At 41.4% G+C, this 24,128-nt stretch overlaps 7 protein-coding genes across 7 annotated transcripts; 2 read left to right on the top strand and 5 right to left on the bottom strand.

Annotated features, from left to right (window-relative positions):
• Positions 1-2,652: 2,652 nt before the first annotated feature.
• Positions 2,653-3,714, top strand: CLUP02_15810 (uncharacterized protein; the record flags this gene model as incomplete). The annotated part of the gene is made up of 1 exon (XM_049294734.1): positions 2,653-3,714. The coding sequence occupies one exon, from the start codon at positions 2,653-2,655 to the stop codon at positions 3,712-3,714; it is 1,062 nt and encodes a 353-aa protein (XP_049151881.1).
• Positions 3,715-12,432: 8,718 nt separating this feature from the next.
• CLUP02_15809 (acetyltransferase) lies at positions 12,433-14,398 on the top strand (the record flags this gene model as incomplete). The annotated part of the gene is made up of 3 exons (XM_049294733.1): positions 12,433-12,598; positions 12,668-12,802; positions 13,572-14,398. 3 exons carry the CDS (start codon positions 12,433-12,435, stop codon positions 14,396-14,398), a joined length of 1,128 nt encoding a protein of 375 aa, XP_049151880.1.
• A 238-nt stretch (positions 14,399-14,636) lies between these two features.
• CLUP02_15808 (uncharacterized protein) lies at positions 14,637-16,455 on the bottom strand (the record flags this gene model as incomplete). The annotated part of the gene is made up of 4 exons (XM_049294732.1): positions 14,637-15,092; positions 15,149-15,446; positions 15,506-16,384; positions 16,439-16,455. The coding sequence occupies 4 exons, from the start codon at positions 16,453-16,455 to the stop codon at positions 14,637-14,639; spliced, it is 1,650 nt and encodes a 549-aa protein (XP_049151879.1).
• A 2,497-nt stretch (positions 16,456-18,952) lies between these two features.
• On the bottom strand, positions 18,953-19,414 carry CLUP02_15807 (calcineurin-like phosphoesterase; the record flags this gene model as incomplete). Its single annotated transcript, XM_049294731.1, has 1 exon — positions 18,953-19,414. The coding sequence occupies one exon, from the start codon at positions 19,412-19,414 to the stop codon at positions 18,953-18,955; it is 462 nt and encodes a 153-aa protein (XP_049151878.1).
• A 337-nt stretch (positions 19,415-19,751) lies between these two features.
• Positions 19,752-20,623, bottom strand: CLUP02_15806 (short-chain dehydrogenase; the record flags this gene model as incomplete). Its single annotated transcript, XM_049294730.1, has 2 exons — positions 19,752-19,969; positions 20,026-20,623. 2 exons carry the CDS (start codon positions 20,621-20,623, stop codon positions 19,752-19,754), a joined length of 816 nt encoding a protein of 271 aa, XP_049151877.1.
• Positions 20,624-20,665: 42 nt separating this feature from the next.
• On the bottom strand, positions 20,666-21,429 carry CLUP02_15805 (uncharacterized protein; the record flags this gene model as incomplete). The annotated part of the gene is made up of 4 exons (XM_049294729.1): positions 20,666-20,929; positions 20,996-21,136; positions 21,234-21,325; positions 21,402-21,429. 4 exons carry the CDS (start codon positions 21,427-21,429, stop codon positions 20,666-20,668), a joined length of 525 nt encoding a protein of 174 aa, XP_049151876.1.
• Positions 21,430-21,783: 354 nt separating this feature from the next.
• CLUP02_15804 (uncharacterized protein) lies at positions 21,784-23,589 on the bottom strand (the record flags this gene model as incomplete). The annotated part of the gene is made up of 5 exons (XM_049294728.1): positions 21,784-22,120; positions 22,191-22,537; positions 22,619-22,682; positions 22,739-23,285; positions 23,364-23,589. The coding sequence occupies 5 exons, from the start codon at positions 23,587-23,589 to the stop codon at positions 21,784-21,786; spliced, it is 1,521 nt and encodes a 506-aa protein (XP_049151875.1).
• Between the last annotated feature and the right edge of the window lie 539 nt (positions 23,590-24,128).

The following is a 24,128-nucleotide window of genomic DNA, read 5'->3' as shown; positions in this document are numbered from 1 at the left end:
CTTATAGCCCGAAGGCCTAAATTCTTAAAATAACTTTACTTTATAGGGTATATATATATAAAAATAAAACCCGGGCTTATACTTATTATTTAAACTCTTAGTTTACGAAGTATATAATTACTAAGAATATAGCGTTATTAAAAAAGAGGGTTAGTATACGTACTAAGAAATACGTTTTATACGCTTTAAAGTTTATAAAACTAAGAGTAATAGGGGTAATAAGGAGTATAAGAACTAGAATAATTATTAAGTTAATAACTTAGGGTATAAAAACGGGTAATATAATAAAAAGTTAGTTATAAATAATTATAATAAGTATAAAAAAGGACCAGGGGTGCGCATTAAGGAAGTCCTCTATATAAAAGCTAATATAATTTTTATATATCCTCTAATTATTATATATTTAGTAAATAATATTAAAGAGCTTAGTAATATTTATTAAAATTATAATTAAAAGTGCGCTTTTTAATAATAAAAAAAGACAATATATTCATAAAAAAGGGAGCGCTATTTATAATAACTTTAATAAGGGCCTAGGTTATTAATTATAAAACGACTAATATATCGATATACCCTTTAGCTAAATAGCTATTAAATTAGCGTATATACTAACTATTATTTTTTTATAAAATAATAATTATTATTTTTAAAGTTAATATATTAGAGGGCTATTTTAAAATAAAATAAGTACTAAATCTCCCGTTTTTTAAGAGCCTCTTTTTTAAGCTTTTTAAGGACTAAGTATATATTAAATAGGCTTAAAATAATAAAGAGAACTATACTTATTACGGGGAGTACTTTAGCTTCTTAGCGTTCTTTTTTATTTTTTATTACCTTTTTAAAAAAAGTTAATTTTATATTTTTTAAATTTTAAAATAATATTAAATATAAACTTTTAAAATAATAAGTATATAATATACCCTTTTTAAAGGGCTTATTATCTAAACTAATCTTATTTTTATTTTTAAATTTTAAGGGGGGGATAGGTAAAAGCTTATTAAAACTCTTATTATTATTTTTTATTTTATTATTATTTTTATTATAATTATTAAAAAGAGCCTCGAACTTAATAAAGTTTTTAGTATTTTAATTAATAGTTTTAATATTCTCTTAGTTAGAAAAGAAGAGCTTAATAACTAAGCTTTAATAAGTAAATAAGAAGTTATAGGGGGGGTAACGACTTAGAGAGGCTCGTTAGTATTATTACCTATTTAAACTTTTAATAAACTATATAATATATATATAAAAAGTATTATAGAAATTATATAAAACTTATTATTATTTTTAAATATATTAAATATTTATATTTAAAATAAAATTAGTAAACGATTTAATAATATAAGCGCGCGCGCGTAGTAAATAGGAGTATTTATAATAATTATAAGAGGTTAAAAAAAAAAGATAATAACTAAGTAACGCTATAAGAATTTAAATATATATAAAGCGGCTAAATAGCCTCGCTCTTAGTAATTTATATATTAAAAATAATAAAATACGTACTATTTTAAGTTAGGATTCTATTTATTTTAAATAAAGGGATATATTTATAATAAACGCGGTTTAAAAAACGCGTATCCCTTACGTTTATTTTTTATTTTTTTATATTTAACTAAATTAGGCCTTTATAAGGGTATTTAGAGATTTTATTTTAGGTATAATAGCTCCTTAATAATAGTAATTAGAGGGTATATTACGTAATAAGGATAGTAATCGTACTTTATAAAGTACCCGTTACGTACTAAATTACGTATCTATCTTAGATATTATATATATAGACCTTTTTTATTTATTTATTTCTATTTTAATAGTTAAGCTACTTTTATTATACTCCGTATGCCCATTGCTACGTGCTATAACTCGTAATAATTTTTGCACTAACGCTACTCCGCATCTCTGCTTAATTCTATAGTAGCTAAGAGTACGTACGTCCCCTCAGTCCGACGTAAAGAGCTTTAATTCGTAAGAGGCAAAGTTTCGAGCCCAGTGCATATTTCGAAAAGAAATCCTCGTAGTAGTCGGAAATTAGTTAATTTAACTCGCCAGTGTCATTATCAACTAGAATGCCTTCAGAGTTGTATCGGAGAGCTTTTCCGTATGTGCATGGATCCTAGTTGTCAAGCATTGCCAGTGTCGATCCCTCGTCCCGCCTGGCCGGTTTTAGAAGTAAAGAATTGAATTCTACAGTCTTCTTAACATGCATGCTAAGAAGTCCATAATAACCTTGTTAATTCACTTTACGAAGCATCGAATACGGACTTGGCAGCTGAGAATAGCATCGGGCATTCGGCCTTTGTACTGCCAAAGTGTCCGCTCGGCGCCGACTACCATGGAAAAGGCTGGCCTTACTTGGCCAGGCGCAATATGGATTCAATCAAGAGGCTAAGCGAGGTGATGGATTGGCATTATCAAAATTGATATTGAGGAGTGATCATGATGACCGTACATGGAATGAGAACAGTTCCATTAGTGTCATGATGTTATAAAAGTCTTTGCTTGTCCTCGAAAATATGTTGTTCTTCTCATCATCACCTCAATCAGATCAGTCTTCCATCGCAACAACGAGTTGTACTTCCTTCATTTTTTTGTGCTTTTTATTCACTCACTTAGGAACTTTCCTACCACTTTCACTTACAACCAATTATTCGATTCACAATGGCCGCTATCGGAGCAGTTGCAACCCTCGGCACCGCCATTGGCAATGTCGCTACCTTTTTGGGGCTCGTCTCATCGGGCATTGGCATCATGTCGGCCATCAACACGAAGCCCAAGGAGGTTGACTTCTACACCATCCGCATGGAAATCGGAGACAACCAAGATGCCGCGGGCAACCCTCCTTCCATCATCCTGTCCGACTTCTCCAACACCCAGATCTTTGGTGTTTTCGAAGGAAATAGTGACAAGCCCGAGGACCAATGCCGCAATAATGGTGACTCGGAACTATTCAAGGGCCTGAAGAACGCTGAGGCGCCTATTCAGAGCTTCAAGACCAACAATGGTTTCAACCTCAAGTCTCTCGATATCCAGCCTGGTGGCAATGCCATCTGCGTCTCCAACATCATTCTCAAGGGAAGTGACACCCAGGCAAGACGCGACGAGGTCTTCATCCCTGTTGGTGACTTGGGCTTCCAGTGCGGCCGCGAGTGGAACTGGGGCGCCGTCCTCAATGGTGTTCGCCAGCGCTGCATCTGGCTTGACGGTCAACCCGACGGCACCAACAAGCCCATCCAGTCCCTTCACCTCGACATGGAGAACCTTGCCGGTATCTTCAATAAGGGCAAGAACGACACACTAGCCAAGACCACCTTTGAGCAGGCTTGCAAGTACGTTACCGACAACGTGGGACAGGTCGCAAACCGCAACAGCTGCAAGGAGTCCTTCAGCAAGCGCTCTCTTTCCGGCAAGAACCAGACCATTGATACTGTTCCCTTCCTTGAGGAGATTTCTGGATTCTTCAATGGCAAGGACGAGTCGCTGACCAAGTTTGCCGGTGCTCCTTTCATCACCTCCGACAACAAGATCTGGGACTCCACCAAGAAGGCCTTCACTGACGTTTCTCCCAAGAGCGTTCCCACCAAGCGCTCCCGTCACTTTGCCCGCATGGAGGAGAAGAGGGGTCTGGCTTCTACCTTGAAGGGCGAGCGCTGCGAGTATGCTGCTAATGGGGCAGCTCCAGTGTGTAAGGTTGTCAAGGAATTCGCCGTTGGCTCTGCCTGATTTCAAACGTTCGGTTCCTTGATTGATTGGATCATTTCTTTGTTTTTTTGTTCAGCCTTGTAGATTGTTTGTTTAGATTTCTTGAATCGCACTTCGCTTTTTAAAAACGTCTGCTGAACCATTTAACGTGTGTTTGCTAATCATTTGTCAATTCACACTCTATCATGGGTCAACTCCTCTAGCTTATGACGAGTAGAAAGTGAAGTACAAGCAGACCAATCATCTATTGAAGCTACGGGACTTTGCAAGTGAGGTGAGATTAAGGTGACACTTCTCTCGGATCGAAAGGGCACTTAACTTTAAGGTGGCAGGGAAGGCAGCAGGGATGGTCCAGAAGAACTTTCAGTTCGGGTTGTGGGGTGCCTACGCCATCAAGGACCTACGGAGTACACAACATGGTATTAGTCGATCATTTGCTTGGGCAGAATTATTCTACCGAAAACACTATAGATCTGGCGCTTGATAACGATTTTCAGAACGAGCCACAGAACGTTTCAATTACCTTGGTGTCCTAGAGTCATTCTTCGCTGCGGTTGAGCAACTTGCCTGCATAAGCATCAGGCAAGTCGCGTATGGACCCGACTTCTGCGTTGTCATATTGTTCGAACAGAACTCAAACCCATTCATTAAACAGACCAGAGAATCTCACGTCAGCTGAAATCAAATAGCCGAAAACGTGTATTTCCTCCATTCCCAGCTGATAAGACTGCCGATTGCGAGGGTTTCAGCGAAAGGATCAATGTTCATCGTCGCTTGCCGCTGCTGGGGGGCGAGTCAGCAGCTACCTGACAGACTCACTGTTGGCTTCACGAGGTAATGTTATACTCCTAGTTCAACTAGCAAGACAACCAATCGGGGTAGACTTCCTCTTGAAAGGTGACCTCGAATCCTGAAAGGGGAAACGGCCCCCCTGCGACATCAGACCCCATGGGGCTTAGAGCTTGGGGGTTGTTTAACTTGGCGAGGCAGGCAGCTAGACATTTGTCTTGGCACGTAAGCCGCCAATACTTCACATCGCAGCGGTCAAGACCTCAAAATTTGCCAACGTTAGGAGGCTTATTGAGAAAGAAATTACTACGGGGCATTTCCGATCAGGCAGCCATTATTTTCTCATTGCAGAAGTTTGCTAATAGTCTGAGCTCGATCATGTTCAGGACGGCCAAGTATAAGTATGTATTAGTATCCCTATTATAGGGTAGTTAGTTCGAACCGTAGTTAACGGAGAGATTAATTAAACTATCTGAATATCTGCGTAGTAAGTATAAAAAGGAGGTTCTAACTATAGGTTAGGCTAGCTATAATAATCATAAATAGGGCCCCTAATTAGCCCCTATATAGTCGGCTATATACTACGGTCGAATTAAACTTCTAATCTAATACTAACTTTCTTTTTTTTTTTTTAATTTAATTACTATAGTTAGAGGTATAATTTAACCTCGGGCCCGTTTATTAAGTCGTCTCTTTTCCCCCCTTTTCTTTACTCTTTTTATATAACTTATCCCTCTATTTATATAATAACTTTTCTATTACTTACGAATTACTCTAATCCCTTATTTAGTACTATTTTTATAAAAGCGTTTACGAGGTTGTTTTTATTATTAATCTAACGGATCTCGAGTTTTTCGCGCTTTTTATACGATTACTTAAGGGCTATAATATCTATTATAAGCCTCTTTTCTTTCGTTATTTTTAATTTAACGAGGTATTTATATAGCGAGTAGGAATCGGTATAGATAACTATTAAAATAGGTAGAAAGCTAATTCGATTAGTAATCTTTTTTAGTATTATTAAAATTATATAAGAGAAGTTAACGCCGTTAACTATACTATAGACCTTTAACGCTAGTATATTTCTCGTTATTTACTTATTTTTAGTTAACGAGTAATAGATTATATTACTATATATAATAAATTCGCTCTTACCTATACTCTCGTTAGCTAAGATAATAATATACCTTAATTACGAAATAAGGTCGTTATTATTCGTAAATAACTTATTAATAAAGACGTAGAGCTTATTAATTATAAGGTCGATCGGGTAGTAGACGAGACTTTAATTAAGATTTATTTATTATTACTTAAGCTACTTATTAAGTACCTCGACGTTTTATTTAGTTAGATCTATAGCCTACGCTACCTTAGCGTAATTAAAAATCACTTTAGGTTAATAAATACTCATAATATATACCCCTTACGCAAGCTTAGCCTTATACCGCTTTTTAATATTAGTTATATTTAGGTCGACGAGGTTAATCTTCTCGCCCTACCCCTTTTATTAAAAAACGACGGTTTTCTTTTTAATTATAAAAATCCTATTATTAAATACTAGGGGGGTATTTATTTAAGGACCTCTTTTAGCTTCGTTATAAAGCCCGCTTTCTAGAGCTCCTTATCCTCTTTTTTTATAAAGTTAATATTAAATAGGCCTAATATATTATTAGTTTATATTCTAACGATCCTAAATTAATTACTTTCGTACTCTACGATTAGTAAGTACGGGTCGTACGTAAAAGTAATTATTAATAATTAATTAATATAGAAATTGTAATAAGTGGCTTATTAATAAGTACCCGATTTTATAAGCTTATATAGTGGCTTAAGCACTTTAATAATCGTACCTTTTAAGTACTTACTAGCTATTTCTTTTAGTAAATAGGCTAGGATTTTCTTTATAAGCCCTGTAGCCGATTGGGTATAGGCCTAGGTAATATTATAGCTCTAAATCTCGTATCCTTTCTTCCGTAGTAATATTATTAATACTATTATTAATCGTTAGCTATAGTACTATATAGTAAGTAATTGTATAAGTAGCGTTACCTTTTTAACGTTACCGTACCCCTAAATTACGTATTTAGACTTCTTATACGGCTAGGGTGTTCCTTTCCTTTTAATCTTACGAACTATTCGTAATTTAAATATATAGAGGTTTATATATTTTTCTAAGTTATATAGGATAAATCGATAGACCCTTTAATTATAAAGAGTATTTGCTTTAATAAAATCTAATCCCTTATACGGCTTTTTAATAATTATAATTATACTTTCTTTACGTAGTTTAACTACTAGCTCGAAATCGGCTTTTTTTTTATTATATAAAAAGTATTAATTACCTCATTACTAATAATAAATTACTATATTAGGGCTTACTACCGTGGTCTTTTGCGACGTCTCGCTAGTAGTATTAGTACCCTTTTAGTAATTTCCTCTTTTTCGTTATTTATTAGTATTATTATAACGATTTTATTAAGGATAATTTCCTATACCTCTACTGCAGGTTATATAGTTTCCCCTAGCTCTTTTTCTTTTTATAAGTTAGAAATTACCTCGTTAAGATTTATATAGTACGGTTTAATTACTATAATTAATACTTTAAATAGCTAGTTACGATCCCTCGCGATTATATAAGAGCGCTCGTTAATAAAAATTAATTTATATAGCCTAGCCTATTATTAAGTAATTTTATATTATACTCGTATATCCGAATTTAGTAGTATATTTAGATTATTCCCTATGTTAGGCTTATTGTGCGTAGTAATTACTTTATTAACTTACCTTCTTACGCTTACTTTATATAATACTTATATTACTTTTTTAATTACTCGGGCTCGTTAGCTTATATTTAGTAACGGTAGCGAGGCTAAGGTCGTTCTTAAATATACTTTAAATACTAATAGCGTTAGTATAAGTCCGTTAGGCCCTATAGTGTCGTTATAGTATTTAAGTACTATCTAAAGGTATTCGTTATTAGTAGAATCCGGATTTTCTTTTTTAATAATTCTAAACGCCCTTTTTAATTACTAATATACCCTTTTTACTTTTTTAATACTATAGTGCGCTTTAACGGGTACGACTTTTAGCTATATACCGTAGGCTATTATATTATCCCTAAATTCTATTAACTTAAAGCTAGTACTAGCGTTAGTTCTAATATCGTCTAGCGGTCCTTAGTATATATCGATTTAGCTTTTTTATAGGGCTACCTATACTATTTTTACTTATAGATCCCGGAGGAATTACCTTACTTAGAAGGATATAGCTACGTCGATTATATATAGTACTAGCCGACTATTTAAGTAGAAGATATTAATAATAATTTCTTAGTTAAAGTTAAGCTTATTACGTAATTTAAACTTGAATTTGCGTAGGCTCTGCGCATTTATTTAGTATTAGTAGTATATTTTTATTAACTACTTTAGTACCCCTATTTTAATATTATTATTACTTAATTGCTTTAGGAGGTTATATAGCCTCGTAACTGACGAGTGCCCGAATCTTTAGTATAGTTTTCTAAGCTTACTTTTTATTAGGTAATTAATTAACTTCGTATCGTTAGTAAGCTTTATAAACGTATACCCCTATTAGTATTTAACTATTTCGAAGTACTTATCGCTAGAGATTCTATTCCTCGTATTATTAAATATAATACTTAGTTAATTTATGTTTTTTAAATATAAGAGAAATAGGGTATTAATAAGTAAAATATAGAAAGTTATTATTCTAAAGTGCGTCTCTATTTTTACTATACTTAGGGCGACGATTTCTTTACCTAAGCTAAAACTAATCCTCGTAATACCCGCTATTAATATATTAAGTATTACTAATGCGATCTTTTATAGCGCTTAGAATTACCCTTTTTTTTTAGTTAACTATTACGATGCCCTAGTATTTAAGATAATTTTATAAAAATCGTCTAGGCCGTACTTTTTACTCGCATAGAATACTTATACGAGCTTAGTATTTAAGGGATTTAGGTAGTATAAAAAGGACCCCTCTAACTACCCCTAGATTTGCTTAGTATTATATTCCTTTTCTTTAAATATCAAGAGAGATAGCGTTTTCTCTTTAATTATTAAGAGAATAGGCTTTAGTACTATTAAATTCGCTCTTTTAGCCGCTTCCGTATCCGTTATTTAAGGGACCTTCCCTTACTATCCGTAAATAAAAGCCTACTTATTAAAAGCTTTTATTACCCTTTATTTATTTAGCCTTATATATCCTCTAGAGGCTAACGGAGTAAAAAAAGAGTTATTAATATCGTCGATTTTATTATAATTTAATTTATTAGTATAGGGGGTAAGATCTTTTTTATTTTCTAAATCTCTTATAGGGGGTATATACTTTAAACTACTACTTTAGCTACTATCGCTAAGTTCTATGCCCCCGGATTTACCCTTATATATAATAAGGAATTAATTAAACCGACGAGGGCTAGTTTTACTATTTACTACCCTCGACTTTTTATACTATTTATATAATTTAATACGCTCTTTTTTAAAGTAGTTACTTAATTAATATCTATTTTTTTATAAATATAATATTACCTTTTTTATTACCCTATCCGTAAGTTAAATTTTTATTTATTTAATAAATCTAGGCCTCCTTACTAGCGATTACTACATTTAGCCTTTTTTTTTTCTTATTATATATTCGATCGACTTAATATTATTAATAAGGGCCGTCGTATACTTAGAAGTGGGTTTAGTATAGTATTCTCGCTTTAATATTAAAGCTAGATCTTAGCCTCGAGTAGAGCGTCTCGTAGTTTTTAAGTGTTTAGTATAGGGTTATTTTTACTTCTAATATACGCTATATTACGGTATAAAGATATTTAACTTTTCGCTTATTTATCCCCTTATTTAGTTAGGTTTTTACTAGCTTATTAATTTAATTAATAAGCTCTTTAAGGATCTCTATTCGCAATTTACCCTCTATTATCCTAGCTATAAATATAAAAGAAATCGCTTATAGCTTAAATAGGAGCTCTAGGTTCTTATTATAAGTCTCGAAGCGGCTTTAGATTGCGTTAATTATACTAAGAAAGTCGTTTTAATTAAGATTACGTACCGCTTCGTAGTAATAATTAAAGGCTTTACTTATAAATACGATATTAATTACCGAATAGTACTAATATTCCCTAATTCCGACTTTTTTATAGTAATCGTAAAATATCGTTAGGGTTTTTTATAAGACCTTATACTTCCCCCTAGAGTATAATTTCTTTTTTAAAAAGATCTTTTTAAGGTCTATAAATTGCCTCGTATTTACTATTAGATTTTTAATATTTATATACGATCCCTACGTCGCTACGTACTATTAGTAACTTCGGGTCGTTTACTTCCTTTTTTATTAGCTAATTAACGCCGAATTTTATATTAATAACGGTAATAAGTTATAAATTAAAATAAGTAGAATTATTAATTATTATATTTTTAGTACTATATTTTGCCCCGGTATATCCTTTTATGACGATAGATTTCTATTAGTGATTATAAGGAGGAAATCTGGGTCGTTTACTCTTTTTTTAAATTCGTAAAAGCGATTATATACTCTATCGACCTATACTTAGTTCTATAGTACGAATTCCTTTTTTATAATTATCGCTATTAATATTTTATATAGCTCTTATAATTATAATTACGCTAATAATACCCCTTATTTATAGAGGAATTTATTAACTACTTTTATAATTCTTAAGCTTACGCTTACGAACTATTTATTTAGTTAGTAGTTAAGGTCGTTTATAATCTCGTAGAATAGGGGTTACCCCTATAGCCCCTTTTTCTTATAGACCTTAGTTAAATAGATTAATACCGTGTTAATTTACTTACCGTTAGGCTAATTTGCGATTTTATATATTTACGTCCCCTAATAGTCCGGGTTAATATTTACTTACTTATAAAAGATTAGGATTCTATTTAGGATCGGGTTTTATCCTCTTCTTTTTTACTTTAACTTACTAAGGGTCGTGCTCTAGCTTATACCCGTATTAATAGTCGCTAGCGTATTTAATTTTAATAAGGATATATTTAATCCGCGCGCTAGTTATAATAAATCCGTGCTTTTATTACTTAACGAATTTATTAAGGTCTAAGAGATTCCTATTTTTTCTCGCTATCTCGCTACTACTCTCGTTTTTGTTATTTTTAGTAATTACTACTACTTTTTTAGATTATTAATTATTATACTTACTTAGATCCTCCTTTTTATTTAGTATAAAAGGGTAGGTTTTAGTAGTTCTTTTTAATAATAATAGTAGTAAACGTTTATATTATTATAAAAAGATATAGTAATTAGTCTCGGGATCTTTATTAATTACCGATTTCTACTATCTTATATATTTTTAGCTTCCTAAGCCTCGTGCTCTTTATAATTTCTAAATAGCTTCTTTTCTTAACCTACCTCCTTTAGGGCGGTATTCTATAGAAATAGTTAAAAATAAATACTAAGTAGCTCGTAAAGGAGCTATATAAGCTATTAAGAACTATATAGGCCGTTAAGTATAGTTAACGAAGTTAAGCCCTCTTTTTCGTAAGATCGTGGATTTTAAGGACTTACCGAAAATACTCATTTATTACTTATACGTAGTAAGGTTAAATACTTTAGAAGTTATATTTTTTATAGCCTCTTAGTACCCTATTTTATATTTTTTAAGTAGTCTTTTTCGTAATTTAATTACGGTTAAGTAATTATTGCTTATTAATAATCTCTTTTATTACTTAGTTAATTTTTTAAAATTAATAATCTTATATTAAGAGCTAATATAAAAAGAAGCCCTTTAGCGGCCCTCTAGAGGATTCTTTTTTTTTCTCCTTAGATCCTCGTTTTTTTAGCTTTTTTTTAGGCTAATAATAACTTTAGTAAGAGGTCGTAGGTCTATTTTAAGGTAGTTACTTTTTTTTTAAGTTAATTTCTAAAATTTATAATATTCTTAACTTAATATTATTAAGACTTTTAAATCCCCTCTTCCCTCGTTAAACCGTCCCCTATATTATATTTCTAAATAATACTTAGGGGGTAGTTAAGGGAGCTACGAGGAGGTTATTTAGATCGCGGGCTTAAGGTCGTACTTATAAAATCCTTATAATAATAGATTTTTCTATATACTATAAATCTCTTAGCCTAATAACTTTTATAAAATTACTTTCGCTACTAAATAAGAATATTTACGTTTAAAGATCCCTTTTTTTAATTACGTAGTACTCTTTTATATTATATTATTAAGCTCGTTCGTTATACTAATTAGTTAAGTAGGTAGTCGTTACGTAAGTATTTTCTTTTATTAATTTAATTAGTTAATTTCTAATTATAGGCCGGCTATAGAAAAGTCGTTTAGTAAAAAAGCTACTCGGGGCGATAATAAAAGGCTAATTACTTAAGTAGTTCTATTATTTAACGTAGTTTAATATAGTAGATATTAACCTCTCGTAAGTAGTAAAGGGCTACGATTACTTAATTCCGTACGGTATTTAAGAATTACCTCTTTTTTTATTTATTTTTATAAAGTTAATTAGTACGAATCTCCTATCCTATATAGTATTAAGAGGTCGTCTTTTTTATATAGCAAGATACTTTACTAATTTACGATAGTAGAATTTAATTACTAATTAGTATTAGTATCTTTATTATAGGGTAGTTAGTTTAAACTATAGTTAATAAAGAGATTAATTAAACTATTTAAATATTTGCGTAATAGGTATAAAAAGGAGGTTCTAACCGTAGGTTAGGCTAGCTACGATAATCGTAAATAGGGCCCCTAATTGGCCCCTGCGCAGTCGGCTGTATGCCGCGGTCGAATTAGACTTCTAATCCGATAGTATGATTGTTCTGTGCTTGCATGCAATCCTCACGATCAGAAGAATCACCTCAATCAGCTTGCATCTCCTCATTAGTTAACTCGCCAATCCCAAGTTTTAAACGAAAATCATCCATCCAGTCAACATGGTCGCCCTCAAGAACGTCGTCCTCGCAACTTTCGCCGGCTCTGCACTAGCTTGCGTCGATTTCGTCGCAAGCATCAACAACTTCCAATATGCCACTATCACGCTCACAGACAATGGTCAAAAGGTTTGCAGCGTGAACGGATACGGCGACGTTAATGGCTGGCGTAAGTTATTTTCACCGCACTCTGACATGGCAACTATGCACCAATAGCTAATTGTAATCTCAAACTTAGGTCTGAACTGCCGCTCTGGATACTCAGCATACATGCGCTTCCGTGATGATGTTGTGGAGTACTCTGCGCCGCATGGCTCGTGGACATTTGCGACAAAGTGCGAGTACATGGCTGCACCTGGCGCTGGAGCTGCTGGTATCAATGTTTGCACTGCTAGAGTATTTGGCTGTTAATTTGTCAGAAAACATTTGGGAGCGCCAAAAAGAATTAGATCAATTGGATGGAAAAGCCTGAAGCTACCATGAATGCGCCAAGTGTTTATGACGAAACCAGTAGGATGATTAGTTGATGCCAAGCATCTTGAACTCTTTCTTGTTGTTAAACACCATTGACTTTCTACTGTTCCGTAGGACGCTGTGAATCAAAAAGTGCTAGCTGCCTAGCGTGGGTCTCAATTCTTACCTCTAGCGGCATTCGGCCTCTGGGACATGGTCAGTCTTTCTCGACCAGAGTCAGCCGTCTGAAATTTCACAACTTTCTCCATTCTCACTTAGCTCTTGGGCTCTGACATTTGAATCCATAAGAGCCTATGTTGTCATTCAACTTTACATTATCATGAACTAGATCAATCGTGTCTGTTAATAAGGGTTAAGTTAGCTCGGGCACTAGCAAGAAACATGGAGTTGACGACTAAATCGGGGGTTTCGTCTCCGAGATGCGGAGTCTAGTGGGCCATACCAACTTGGGGGCATTGGATGATTCATGCGTCCAGGTTCAACTCGGGTTGTCCGTTTGTCGTGCTCAAGAGAAGAGCTTGGCAAAGGTGCTGACTTTTTCAGTTTTCAGTAAAGACACTTTGTCCACTTAAACTTCGTTCCATGCAGAAATTGTAGACTCATCAACCAAACTCGAGACTCATTGGAATCTTGCGCAATAACACCGCCTCGAAGCCCCTGCGACCCAGACTTTAGCATTTTGACCCCGCCATTTGAAGTCTTCAACCGCGATTATTACCCCGCAGAAACCATGGCAAGCACCACCGTCGCGGGGCAGAACTATGATGTCCGCATCGAAGTCATCTCCCAGCCCGAGGACTTTACTCAAGTCACCGAGGTCGTCCGAGACGCATTCGGTCACCAAGCTCGTGATGGTGTCTACCTGTCCATGAACCCCGGCTGGGATACGCCGGAAGGCGTGGTTCGCGGCGCCGGTCGCATGGCTAACCGCTTCAAAACCGTCAACCAGAACAACAAGGGCGACCCCAATGTCGTCTTCCTCAAGGCCACCCTTCCGGATCCCGAAAATGCCGGACAGCGCAGAATCGTAGGCATGGCAATCTGGGCACAGCAGTCCGCCATTGAAGGTCACGGCGATCAGCCACCGAAAGACTTGATCAAGGAGCTCGGGCTGGAGTCCATCTTCCCCGGCAACGAAGCCGAGCAGCGATACGCCGCAGCCTGTATGGGATCGCTGCACAAGCGACGTGAGGAGGTCATCGCAGAGAAGGCGACGGCGGCTGAGCCGGCAGTTTTCGTGCTGGACATGTGCGCCGTGGATCCCAAGTTCCAGGGTAAGGGCATCGCCAAGAAGCTGGTTCAGTGGGGTCTCGATGAGGCGAAGCGACGTGGCGGGCTTGAGCTACTCTTGGAGGCGTCAAGTATGGGTAGACACGTGTATTCCAAGCTGGGTTTCAAGCAAGAAGGTCCAGAGATCGAATATGACGTTGAAGAGCGATTCGCGCACCGAGACAGACCTTCGAATATTTTCATGAGGACTGGAGACGGCCAGTGACGTTCTGAAGGGGAAAAGGGACACAGCTTGGTATTCTAAACAATAGCTCGAACAAAAGATCTGTTCATCCTCGTAATATCTCTCAAGCTTTGAAATAGAGGTCTTTCAGAAGGGGAAAGCAGACGCTCATGTGCCACACGGCAAAGTTACAGCCGATTCTATGACCTTACACATGGATTATGTTCAACGGTATTATTATTAAAACTATAGACGCAAGCAACTATGAAACTATAATGGCCTAAACGGCGTTGGATGTAGTTTCTTGCTTGGTGTGATGTTCGGAGAAAGGTCTCTCATCGCTTGCCTTCTCAGTCGGGTTGCTGTTGTCGGTGTGGACCGATGCTCGTTGGAACGCGGACTCGTCTTTATCCTTGCGAGTGATGTAGCCTGGAGGCACCCACTTGGTGGAAGAGTAGGGCTTGACGCTTGGGTCGCTGTACATTCTGTCGACGTTCTCGAGGGACAGCATTTTCGTCTCGTAGAGGAAGAACCATACGAGGAAAGCGGCGGCTAAGTTGCAACCAGCAAAAACGAAACCGTATGCGAAAGAAATACCGTTGGTCGCGAATGGTGTCAGGAACGAGATGAGGAAGTTGCCCAACCAGTTACCGGCGGTAGCAAGAGATGCCTGCTTGGCTCTAGTTCGGAGAGGGAATGTCTCTCCAATGACGCACCACGCCATAGGTCCCCAGGTCTATAAGATAGATAGTCAGTAAGGAGAATCGTTAAAGTTGGCAGGGGGAAGCTTACGCTAGCAAAGGAAGCAATGAACATGCAGGCCGAGACGATCATCACGATGCCACTGGTTGCGCTGGTTTCGGGAGGAAGGGCAGTGCCGACAGAGGCGAAGATTGTGAGCCAGGCAAACTGCCACAGAGCACCAATAAACATGGGCCAGCGTCTACCGTATCTCTCAACAGCATAGAGACCATAGAAAGTGCACACGACGTTGACGGCACCAAGAATAAGCTGAACCATGATCGGATCGTCAATACCAGCCGACTCGAAAATTTGTGCTCCGTAATAGAAGAAGTAGTTGATACCGGTCCTATGGTGGATGTTAGACACTGTTCTTTGACATTGAAACTTCGGTGGACGGCAACATACCACTGCTGCAGGAAATGAATGCAGATACCCAGGATCGTTCTGTAGACGGTCTTCGGGATTCCAGAGGATCCAGTGAAGCACTCAAGCCAAGTACCGTAGCCCGTCTTAGACTCCTCCTCAATGACCTTGAACATTTCCTGGAGATCCTTCTCGACGGTCTCGTTGTGCGGATCGTCCTTAAGACCACGGAGGCGCGCCATGGACATGCGAGCGCCTTCCCAATCCTGACGACCTGCGAGCCATCGAGGAGATTCGGGAACGGCGAGGATTCCCAAGCCCAATGGCAGGGAGAAGCCAATACCAAGGCCGATAACGATGCGCCATGAAGCATCGGTTTCCTGGATGTTGCGAACGCCGAAGTTGATCAAGTTGGAAATGAGGATGCCGAAGGTGATGAGAAGCTGGTAGGATGCGACAACAGCACCACGAATCTCGCGGGGAGAGCACTCTGACTGGAACATGGGCACACCGATAGACAAGTTGCCGACTCCCAGACCAGCGATGAAGCGACCCATCATCATGTGAACCCACGAGTTCATGGCTGTGATCTGGATAATGTTTCCAACGATGAAGATACTGACACCAAAACTCAAGCTCCTTCGCCGGCCCCACCAGTCGGCTGTGTAGGCACCTGAGAGCGCACCGATGAGAGTACCGATACTCATGAGCGACACCATTAAGGACTGGGTGATGGGAACCCATTGTGGAATACCGTCGGCGTCTGGTGCACCGGTTGCGAAGCGTCTCTTGAAGTCCGTGAACAGAAGCATAGATGAAATTTGACCGGTGTCATAACCGAACAGGAAGCCTCCTATGCTGGTGATAACACCAAGCAAAAGCGACTCGATGCCGCAGTCGGCACCATTGATGCGAATGGACCTTAACTTGGGGTTAGTGACTACCAGAGTGTACAGTGCAACGGCTCTTTCTTACTTCTTGCCCAACCCCATGTTTTCAGATGCTCTTGTACGGAATCGAGATCGAGCTTGGGTGGAATCTGGAGCAGTGTGTGAGGGAGCAGAAGCTCTTCGCTCAAGAACTCATGCAGATGTCCTAATAGTCCAGTGAAGGAGTAGCGGAGATAGGATGAAAGGTCGGCTCAAGCCCAGTTGTGTGGGAAAGCCAGAGAGCGTGGGAAGTGATTCTCATGTCTCTCATGTATGCACCGTGATGGCTTTATACTGCAGCCACATCCTGCCACTTCGCAGATGTGGACGAGCCTGAGTCGGCTGACCGACTATAGTGATTGGCAACGATGCTATGACGTTGCCCCAGAGGCCGACTCGGTCCTATCCTTTCTCCATACTGGGGCGCAGACCGGCAAGGTTGATGAAGGCTCGATGGAAGGTGTGGGAAGACCTTGGGAAGTACTTGTTGTATCCGTACATGGACACAATCCACTTTCATCCCACGCCTTCATCTGGGGGAGACAGGAAAGGCGCCACCCACGCGACTGACTGTCGGAAGCCCCATGCATCGACAATCCGGGGTTGGAAGGGCGCCGCGCATTCCACCAAGGCAGGACTTGGTGTCTGCGACTCGTGCGAGCTAGAGAGCTCGCAGTGCCAGCGAGTTGAAAAGCTCAGGCCGGACAATAGACAAGCTGGGCAGGGCGAAAAGTACCTGTTCATGGGGCTCACTCCGTCGACAATGGTTGGGAGACTTGAGGGTGAGGCTTCGGATCGGCTGCTTGGCCCCCGTCATTGCCGACAGCGAGACAGGGGTACGCGGACATTGGCATACGGAATCGATTTGTGAAGCCAAGACACCGGCTTATGCCGCCAAGATGAGTCCACGATGGGAGGCCAAGCTCTCAAAGCGCGACCGAGTCTCCCTGGAAACTCTGCAAGACTGCTGATTCTTCCACCTAAACGAATGTCAAAGCCTGCAATAGGCGAAGGCGGAACCGGCAACGTGGGGCCGGGTTTGCACAACGCGACGTCTTGGAATTGAACACCAGGGAATAAAAGGTAATGACGATCCCCAGACCCTCACGTGCGAGTCAGACAGCGGCGCGACCGACCTGTTTCTGCTTGTTCAGAAGTCTATTGTGCTGTAAGATGCAGCCGGGTCACTGGATTACTCCGAGACAGAATGTGACGTGCCTAGACTGTGAGCGCAACGCGTCTTGTAACTTAACTATGGACTTCCAAGGCTGCTGGCTGGGCGAATGTTGGCAGTTAGCAAAGTTGTGCTTTTTCAGTCTGGGCAGACTAACAAGTCAATGCCATCCCTGCGATGCCCCCGTGATTCAGCGCGCTGGACGCCTCTGGCATTACCTAAAGTGTTGCTTGTTGCTCCATCTTGAAAAGCTTACCATCGACAGTCAAACAACTGAAAGCATTTCGCTACAGGTTTCTTTGACCCTCATAGGAATACTGAGATCGACTTGATGAGGGGAAAGCATAGCTGGCAACTTTGATCTGACAGTTTGCGTCTCGTCCGCTGGACAGCTCCTGTTGGCCTTCTACAATGACACAGGTTCTAGCTTCATGGTCTGATAGCTTCACAGTACAGTTCAAAACTTCCAGTATGTATGCTTCTCCGCCCATAATGCTGGAGCCTCCATGGGACATCCGTTATGTAGCAATACTTCTGACAGCCTCCCATCGGGGCAGCCGGGGAACTTGACCGCCATGCGCGGAGCATCGGGGCCCCAAATTGCATGCCCCATTCTCCGCAGTTTCGGGGTGGAATGTGGAGTGTAACGGTCCGATTGCGAGTGGGAACCGCCCAAGACTCTCGCTGTATTCAACGGACCGACTCGAACGTCTTTGATGGGGAAAGGAGAAATGATAAATGGAGAGCGATGTCTTGGCTTTCTTGGATTTCACACGTCTGCTACCATCTATTTCGAGTTTTCTCCATCCTTTTGCTCAATCGCCGGGACTGATTCCCCAACCACCCCCCCAGAATCATGTCCAATTCTCCATGTTTTGCACCATCTGATGACCGTCCCGAACTTTTCGATGCTTGCCTCGACGCCTCCTGTTCATCCCGCACTTCAGTCTCACCGGAGAGCCTCCGAGATCCTCCGCAAGCCTGAGTTTGGGGAGAAAGGGGTAAAAGAGGGTCGTGGTACCACCGAGTCGGTGAGCTTGAGCGTGGCCTCTTCTAGAACAAGTCTCTCACAGGCTGCGGCAGCTGACCGACCATTCTTTCCACTGAATACGGACGCAGGGTCGGGACGATTCGGAAAAGTGACCACTTTGCAGAACGGAAAACCACAATTGCGTTCCACTTGAGTCCCCTGTGAAAAATTATACTGATCAAGTGGTAGACAAATGATTTTTCATTCTCTTCTGGGCGGCTAGGGGTTGGCTACGATTGTAGGCTGCATATAGCCAACTATGGTCAACTCGAGGAGGAAACTCCTTTGGGGTTGCTATCTTCCCACAGGGCTAGGGAACCACCTTTTCCCCAGCCGAGAGCATTGAGACCAAACTCTCAGGTTTGAGCCTCAATCCACATGAACCACAATTCCTTCCCTGAAGCCTGGAGAGTGTTCCTGCCAGTAGCCCTTCTGGTTGGTGTAGAGTCGCTTCCCTGTCGCCTCATCCACAAAGTCGCAGTTGAAGTGTGTATGACCGAACGCCAGACCTTGATATTAGGGCTTTTCCAACAATCTTCGTTTCGCCAGTCTGTTTGAAAGTCAGATTTAATGTCGCTTTGAGCATAACAAGGTTCAACAGCGCGGATATCTTCGGTCGGACTGTAGTGCGTGAAGATGACAATCTTGCGTTCAGAGTCGACGGACATGGCGTTGACTCTGCTGTTCAACCAGGCTAGGTCTTGCTTGTGCAGTTGGCAATGCTCTTCGACAGTCCAGCCATCGATTTCGCGGAAGTCGTTTAGGCTGTTGCTGACTGGCGTCTCTTCGATGATGGGGCATTGGAGAATAGTGTGCATCCCAGTACCGTTATGTGGCTGTCTGAAATTCGGTATTCTCGCTGATACATGAAGACGAACTCGCCAACTGCGCTTTCAGGATTCTACTTCCGTTCACTTCGATTCGCTTTTCCGAATTTGCCCAACGTCTCCCACGCGTTATCCCAGCTAGAGCTATATGGCTCATGGTCGCCAAGAACATAGAAGACAACGCGAAATTGGTCCAGCAGTACGTGTCTCATCCTCACTTATTCCTATCAAGTTTGCATCCATCGATATCATATGGTATGCAGGCATTGAGCCGTAAATACCCTCAATTAGAAATCAGAATTGACCGACACCAGAAACTAGAATACTTCTAGTAGGAACTAGCCATGGCGCTCAGCCGGCCACCATCCATGACCATGATCGAACCATTCGAATAGCTGCCGGAACGACTGGCAAGGTAGAGTATTGCTCCGGTCATCTCCTCATCCCCCCCAAACCTCCTCGCAGGAATGAATTTCGTATCATCAGGAGACTCGGTCTCTGGCTTGCGGTCACCGATAAGCCCAGAAGCAATTTCTGAGGGGAATACTGGAGTTTATTAGTTTTGCAAAATTGAGATGCAGAATCAGAACGGCAGTACTCACACCCAGGGGCGATCCCGTTCACACGAATCCCATGTCTAGCCAGTTGGCTGCTGGCCTGCTTAGTGAGCTGCATTATAGCAGTCTTACTAGCCAAGTACGGGGGCGTCGAGGAGAAGTGCCGACTGAAAGCCGAAATACTGCTCGTGAAGATGACTTGGCTCTGGATGGCGATCACGTTGCTGCCTTCCTGGTCTGGCTTGCCGAAACCACCCTTGAGAGCATTCTTGTTACCGGCATCAAGGAGTTCAAGGAAGGCTGACATGGTAAAAAAGGCAGCCGTGATGTTCACATGCAGAACCTCCGTCATTTCCGTCATGGAAAAGTCATCGAAGAGAATCTTCTTCAGATCGGAAACGGAATGCGCTGGGTTAAAGCGAACAGAAGGCCCAAGAACACCTGAATTGGCGATAACGAGGTTGACATAGCCGACTTCCTTGGTGATACGGTCGACAATGGACTGGAGGTCTTCCTTTGAGGTGACATCGCACTTGTGGGGGATCAGGTTGGGATGTTCTTTGGCTGCATCTTCAAGCACCTCAAGACGACGCCCAAGGATGTAGACCTTGGCGGCACCTTGAGAGACTAGGGCCCTCGCCATTGTGACGCCGATACCTAGGTGCTGTCTTAGCACTGGGCTCATCTACGTCTTGCCGGAGGATGCATACCTGTCCCGCCACCTGTAATCACGGCGACGATGCCGTCGACTCTGAAAATCGCGTTCGAATTCATCGGTGCTTCTTCTTCTACTGCAGTCCTTGCAAGATTGTGAAAGAGCAGTCGATTTCGTTGATGCAGGTCGGGGATTGATCCCCGCGATGTTGTCGGACTTCTCCATCATATATACTCCAGCCCCCGCGCCAATGTCCGGACAACAGAGGTGGCGCCCATAAGGTGTAAGCACCTCCTGCAGCCACATCCGTGCCTTGTACTAGGTTACGGCTTGGACTTCGAGGACAAAGAATCAACGGACCGCGTCTGGATAGACATCCTTAGCCAATTGTATTCTTCGGTGATGTAGCCCACTTTGTTTCGTTAAGTCGCTCAAAGTAAGAGCTCTGATTGTTGTCTGAAATGAGCGACTTGTAAGCGACGACTTCAATATCGGCAACAGCTGGCAGGAAGGATTATGGTGATCATTGGTGGTCAGCTGGGTTTACAAATCAAACACGTTTACAAATCGGAGTGCTTTACAAATTCAATCAGTTTACAAATCGAATCTGGCTGGAGCAAGGCGGCGCTCCTCCTGCGATAAACCGACACTCGGCGGCGCTCCACCTCAACCTTTGATTGTAATCTTTATCTCATGACGACGGATCACCTAGATTTGCAGTCTCACTAAGCTCATCACATCACTCTACCCTAGTGATCAGACTGACTGCATGTCTTCCCTTTGAGCTTCGTCATGTCGTCGGCGTCCAGCAGCCCTTACAGTACTAAGCGCGCTGCAAAGTACTAAGCCTACAAAGCCTACAAGAATACGTAACGAAACGGACTGTTATTATAAATATACCATAATTAAGGTGATAAAACTTCAGGCTTTTTCAAGGCCGCTCGACGTGGTAGAAGTGGGCATCAAGCCATGCTAGCCGCAGCAATGAGGCTTTATATCTCGCAGGTACATGCCGAAATGGGTGTTCAGTTAGGATCAAGGTGATTGATGTTGTGTTTGAAAACATATACTATTGATTCTGCGCCTCTGTATATGTTTCTAACTCTATAATTCTGACAGGGGTCTTCTATACAACACAGCGTGTAGGTCTAGTAGATGCTCCAGTCACCATTCATCTTCAGGTCAGGGGTGTGAATTCCCCGCTTCTCTTTCTCAATCTCCTCTTGCATGGTCCAGTTGGGTTCCCATTTGAACCCCTTGGGAAGGTTTGTATGCTCAAAGGGAGTGCCATTCTCGAGATGACTGCGGCCTTCGGCAAACTTTTCGGTGGCGTACTTCGCAGGGTCGTGAGTCCATATCCATTTGCCAAGTCCCATTGGGCCCCCTTTTGCGGCAGACTTCATGACCTCTTCAAATCCACCCTTCCGGTGCATCTCTCGTCGATTGGCGAATCCAAGACGCTGGAGGGTAGAGGCGCGTCGAATGCTATTGGTTTCAGGCACAGTCAGTTTGGCTCGAGGGACCAGAGGCCATATGCATATAGATTTAGACGTACCGCAATAGTTCGTGAACCTTAGTTCCAATGTTGGCGTCCCTCTTTCCGGCAAGCCGCAAGCATTCAGCCAGAGATTGAGCATCCTCCAGCGCTGTAGATGCGCCAGATATCGAAGATGGAATAAAGGCGTGCGCGCTATCACCAAGCTGAAGAATCCGACCCTCGGGCGATGTCCACTTAGGTTGAGGATCGCGCCAGCAGAGCTGCCATTTGACGATGCTGTTCTCGGGGATGTTTCGAATGCCTTCCAAAATCAAAGGGTCCCATCCTTCGGTGACTGGCAGTTTACTAACAAACTCATCGCCAGTGATGGTCTCGGCCCATGACTCCGATGCAGTCCCATCGTCCTAGAACGATAGTGATTAGTCGTTTCCATCTGTCAGGAGAGCAAAACTAGTTGCGAGTGTGGTCCAGGAAAAGCGGCATACCGGCATCGTGATTGCGATGACAATAGAGTCATTGGCAGTGATGAAGATGCAATGGAAGTCGCCACTATAAAACCAAAGTCAGCATACTGATGAGTTCATCAAGTGTCGGTAAGAACTCACCCGGAATGAGTGCGAAGATCAGGCCTCGTCGTCTTGATCAGTTTCTCATAGAGGTTCTTGTTTTTCACCGGGTCAAGGCGGTAGAAGATGCGGCAAATGACGAATCCTGTGGGAACGGCTCTGATTGCTTCTCCCATGACCACTTTGTGCGACTTGGTGCCTAGACCATCGGCAGCAACCACAATGTCAGCCGTGAGTCGCTGGCCATCAGCTGTGACAGCAGTGCCTGTTTCTTCGGCAGCATTCTCAATGTAGTCAACGACATTCACGCCAAACTTGACCGGGATGCCTAGACGCATGCATTGGTCGTAGAACATGATTGACATGCCCGGTCGGCTAACCATAGTCCTGATTCTCAGGGGCCAAGCAACGTGGGGCTGGACATCGTCTCTGTTGTACTCAAACTCTTGAGGTTGACAGACTTCTTGACCATCAAGTCTTCGGTATGAACAGAACGCATCCCACGATTGGCGGTGATACTCCTCGAGCATGCTTGGGTAGTCCTTGAAAGTTGCGAGAGCAGATGGTCCAATGAAAATCACGTCGCCTGTGTCCGAGTGTCAATTAGTCCATTTATTTCTGATTATTCGTTATTTCTGCTTCATGTATCAAAAACATGGCTCACCAATTGTAGAGTTTTTGCTGTTCTTCTCCACAACTTCGACATCGTGTCCTTTTTTCCAGCACTCGAGAGCGGTTAGTAGGCCGGCAGGCCCACCACCGACGATGAGGACCTTGAGTCCTGTAGATGGCCATCGGAGGACGCCATCTAAGAAAGTGCTTTCGTGCGTTGGTTTGGGGACACCGTCGTGTGCAGAATCGCCGTTGGTTTGTTGGGCTATGAGGGTCATGGCTGGCGCTTTTCCCACGATTGGCCTACTGGAATTAAGGGTTTGATGAAGCTATCGTTGAATCAAAAGAATTGTGTTGGTGTGATCAAGACCTTTAAGACCAAGATCTTTAGCTTATATATTTCTCCAAGCCAGCGATTACTCGATCTCAGTCTTGACTAGAATCTCCCGGCAGTTCAGTGACGGCTTACACGGTCAGAAGACGGAGCGCGTCGAGTGGGGCTCGATATTGGCGGCATTACGATTCTGGCCTGCACGGCCGACGGCTCGGGACGTTAGTCGCTCCCGATTCTCGGTAAATGCTGTATCTGTATGGAATAGGCCGCCCAGGGTTTCCCGAAGCCGTTGTGGAGCGCGTCGGGAGCAGGCCATCAGCAACCAAACCCTTTCTCTGTAGGATAGCCTGGTCCAAACGATCAATGATGATTGGGCGAGCTGAATCGTATACGCCATTGCAGTAAGTCTCGAATCCGGGGTTGCGTGAACACAGGTAAACTGACCTGTGGGGGGGGGGGGGTTAGCTAACTACCCTATATATT

Source organism: Colletotrichum lupini, chromosome 8 (assembly GCF_023278565.1).
Source record: "Colletotrichum lupini chromosome 8, complete sequence".
Lineage (NCBI taxonomy): Eukaryota > Fungi > Ascomycota > Sordariomycetes > Glomerellales > Glomerellaceae > Colletotrichum > Colletotrichum lupini.
Note: the sequence above shows the minus strand (reverse complement) of the source record. Positions and strands in the feature narration are given on the sequence as shown.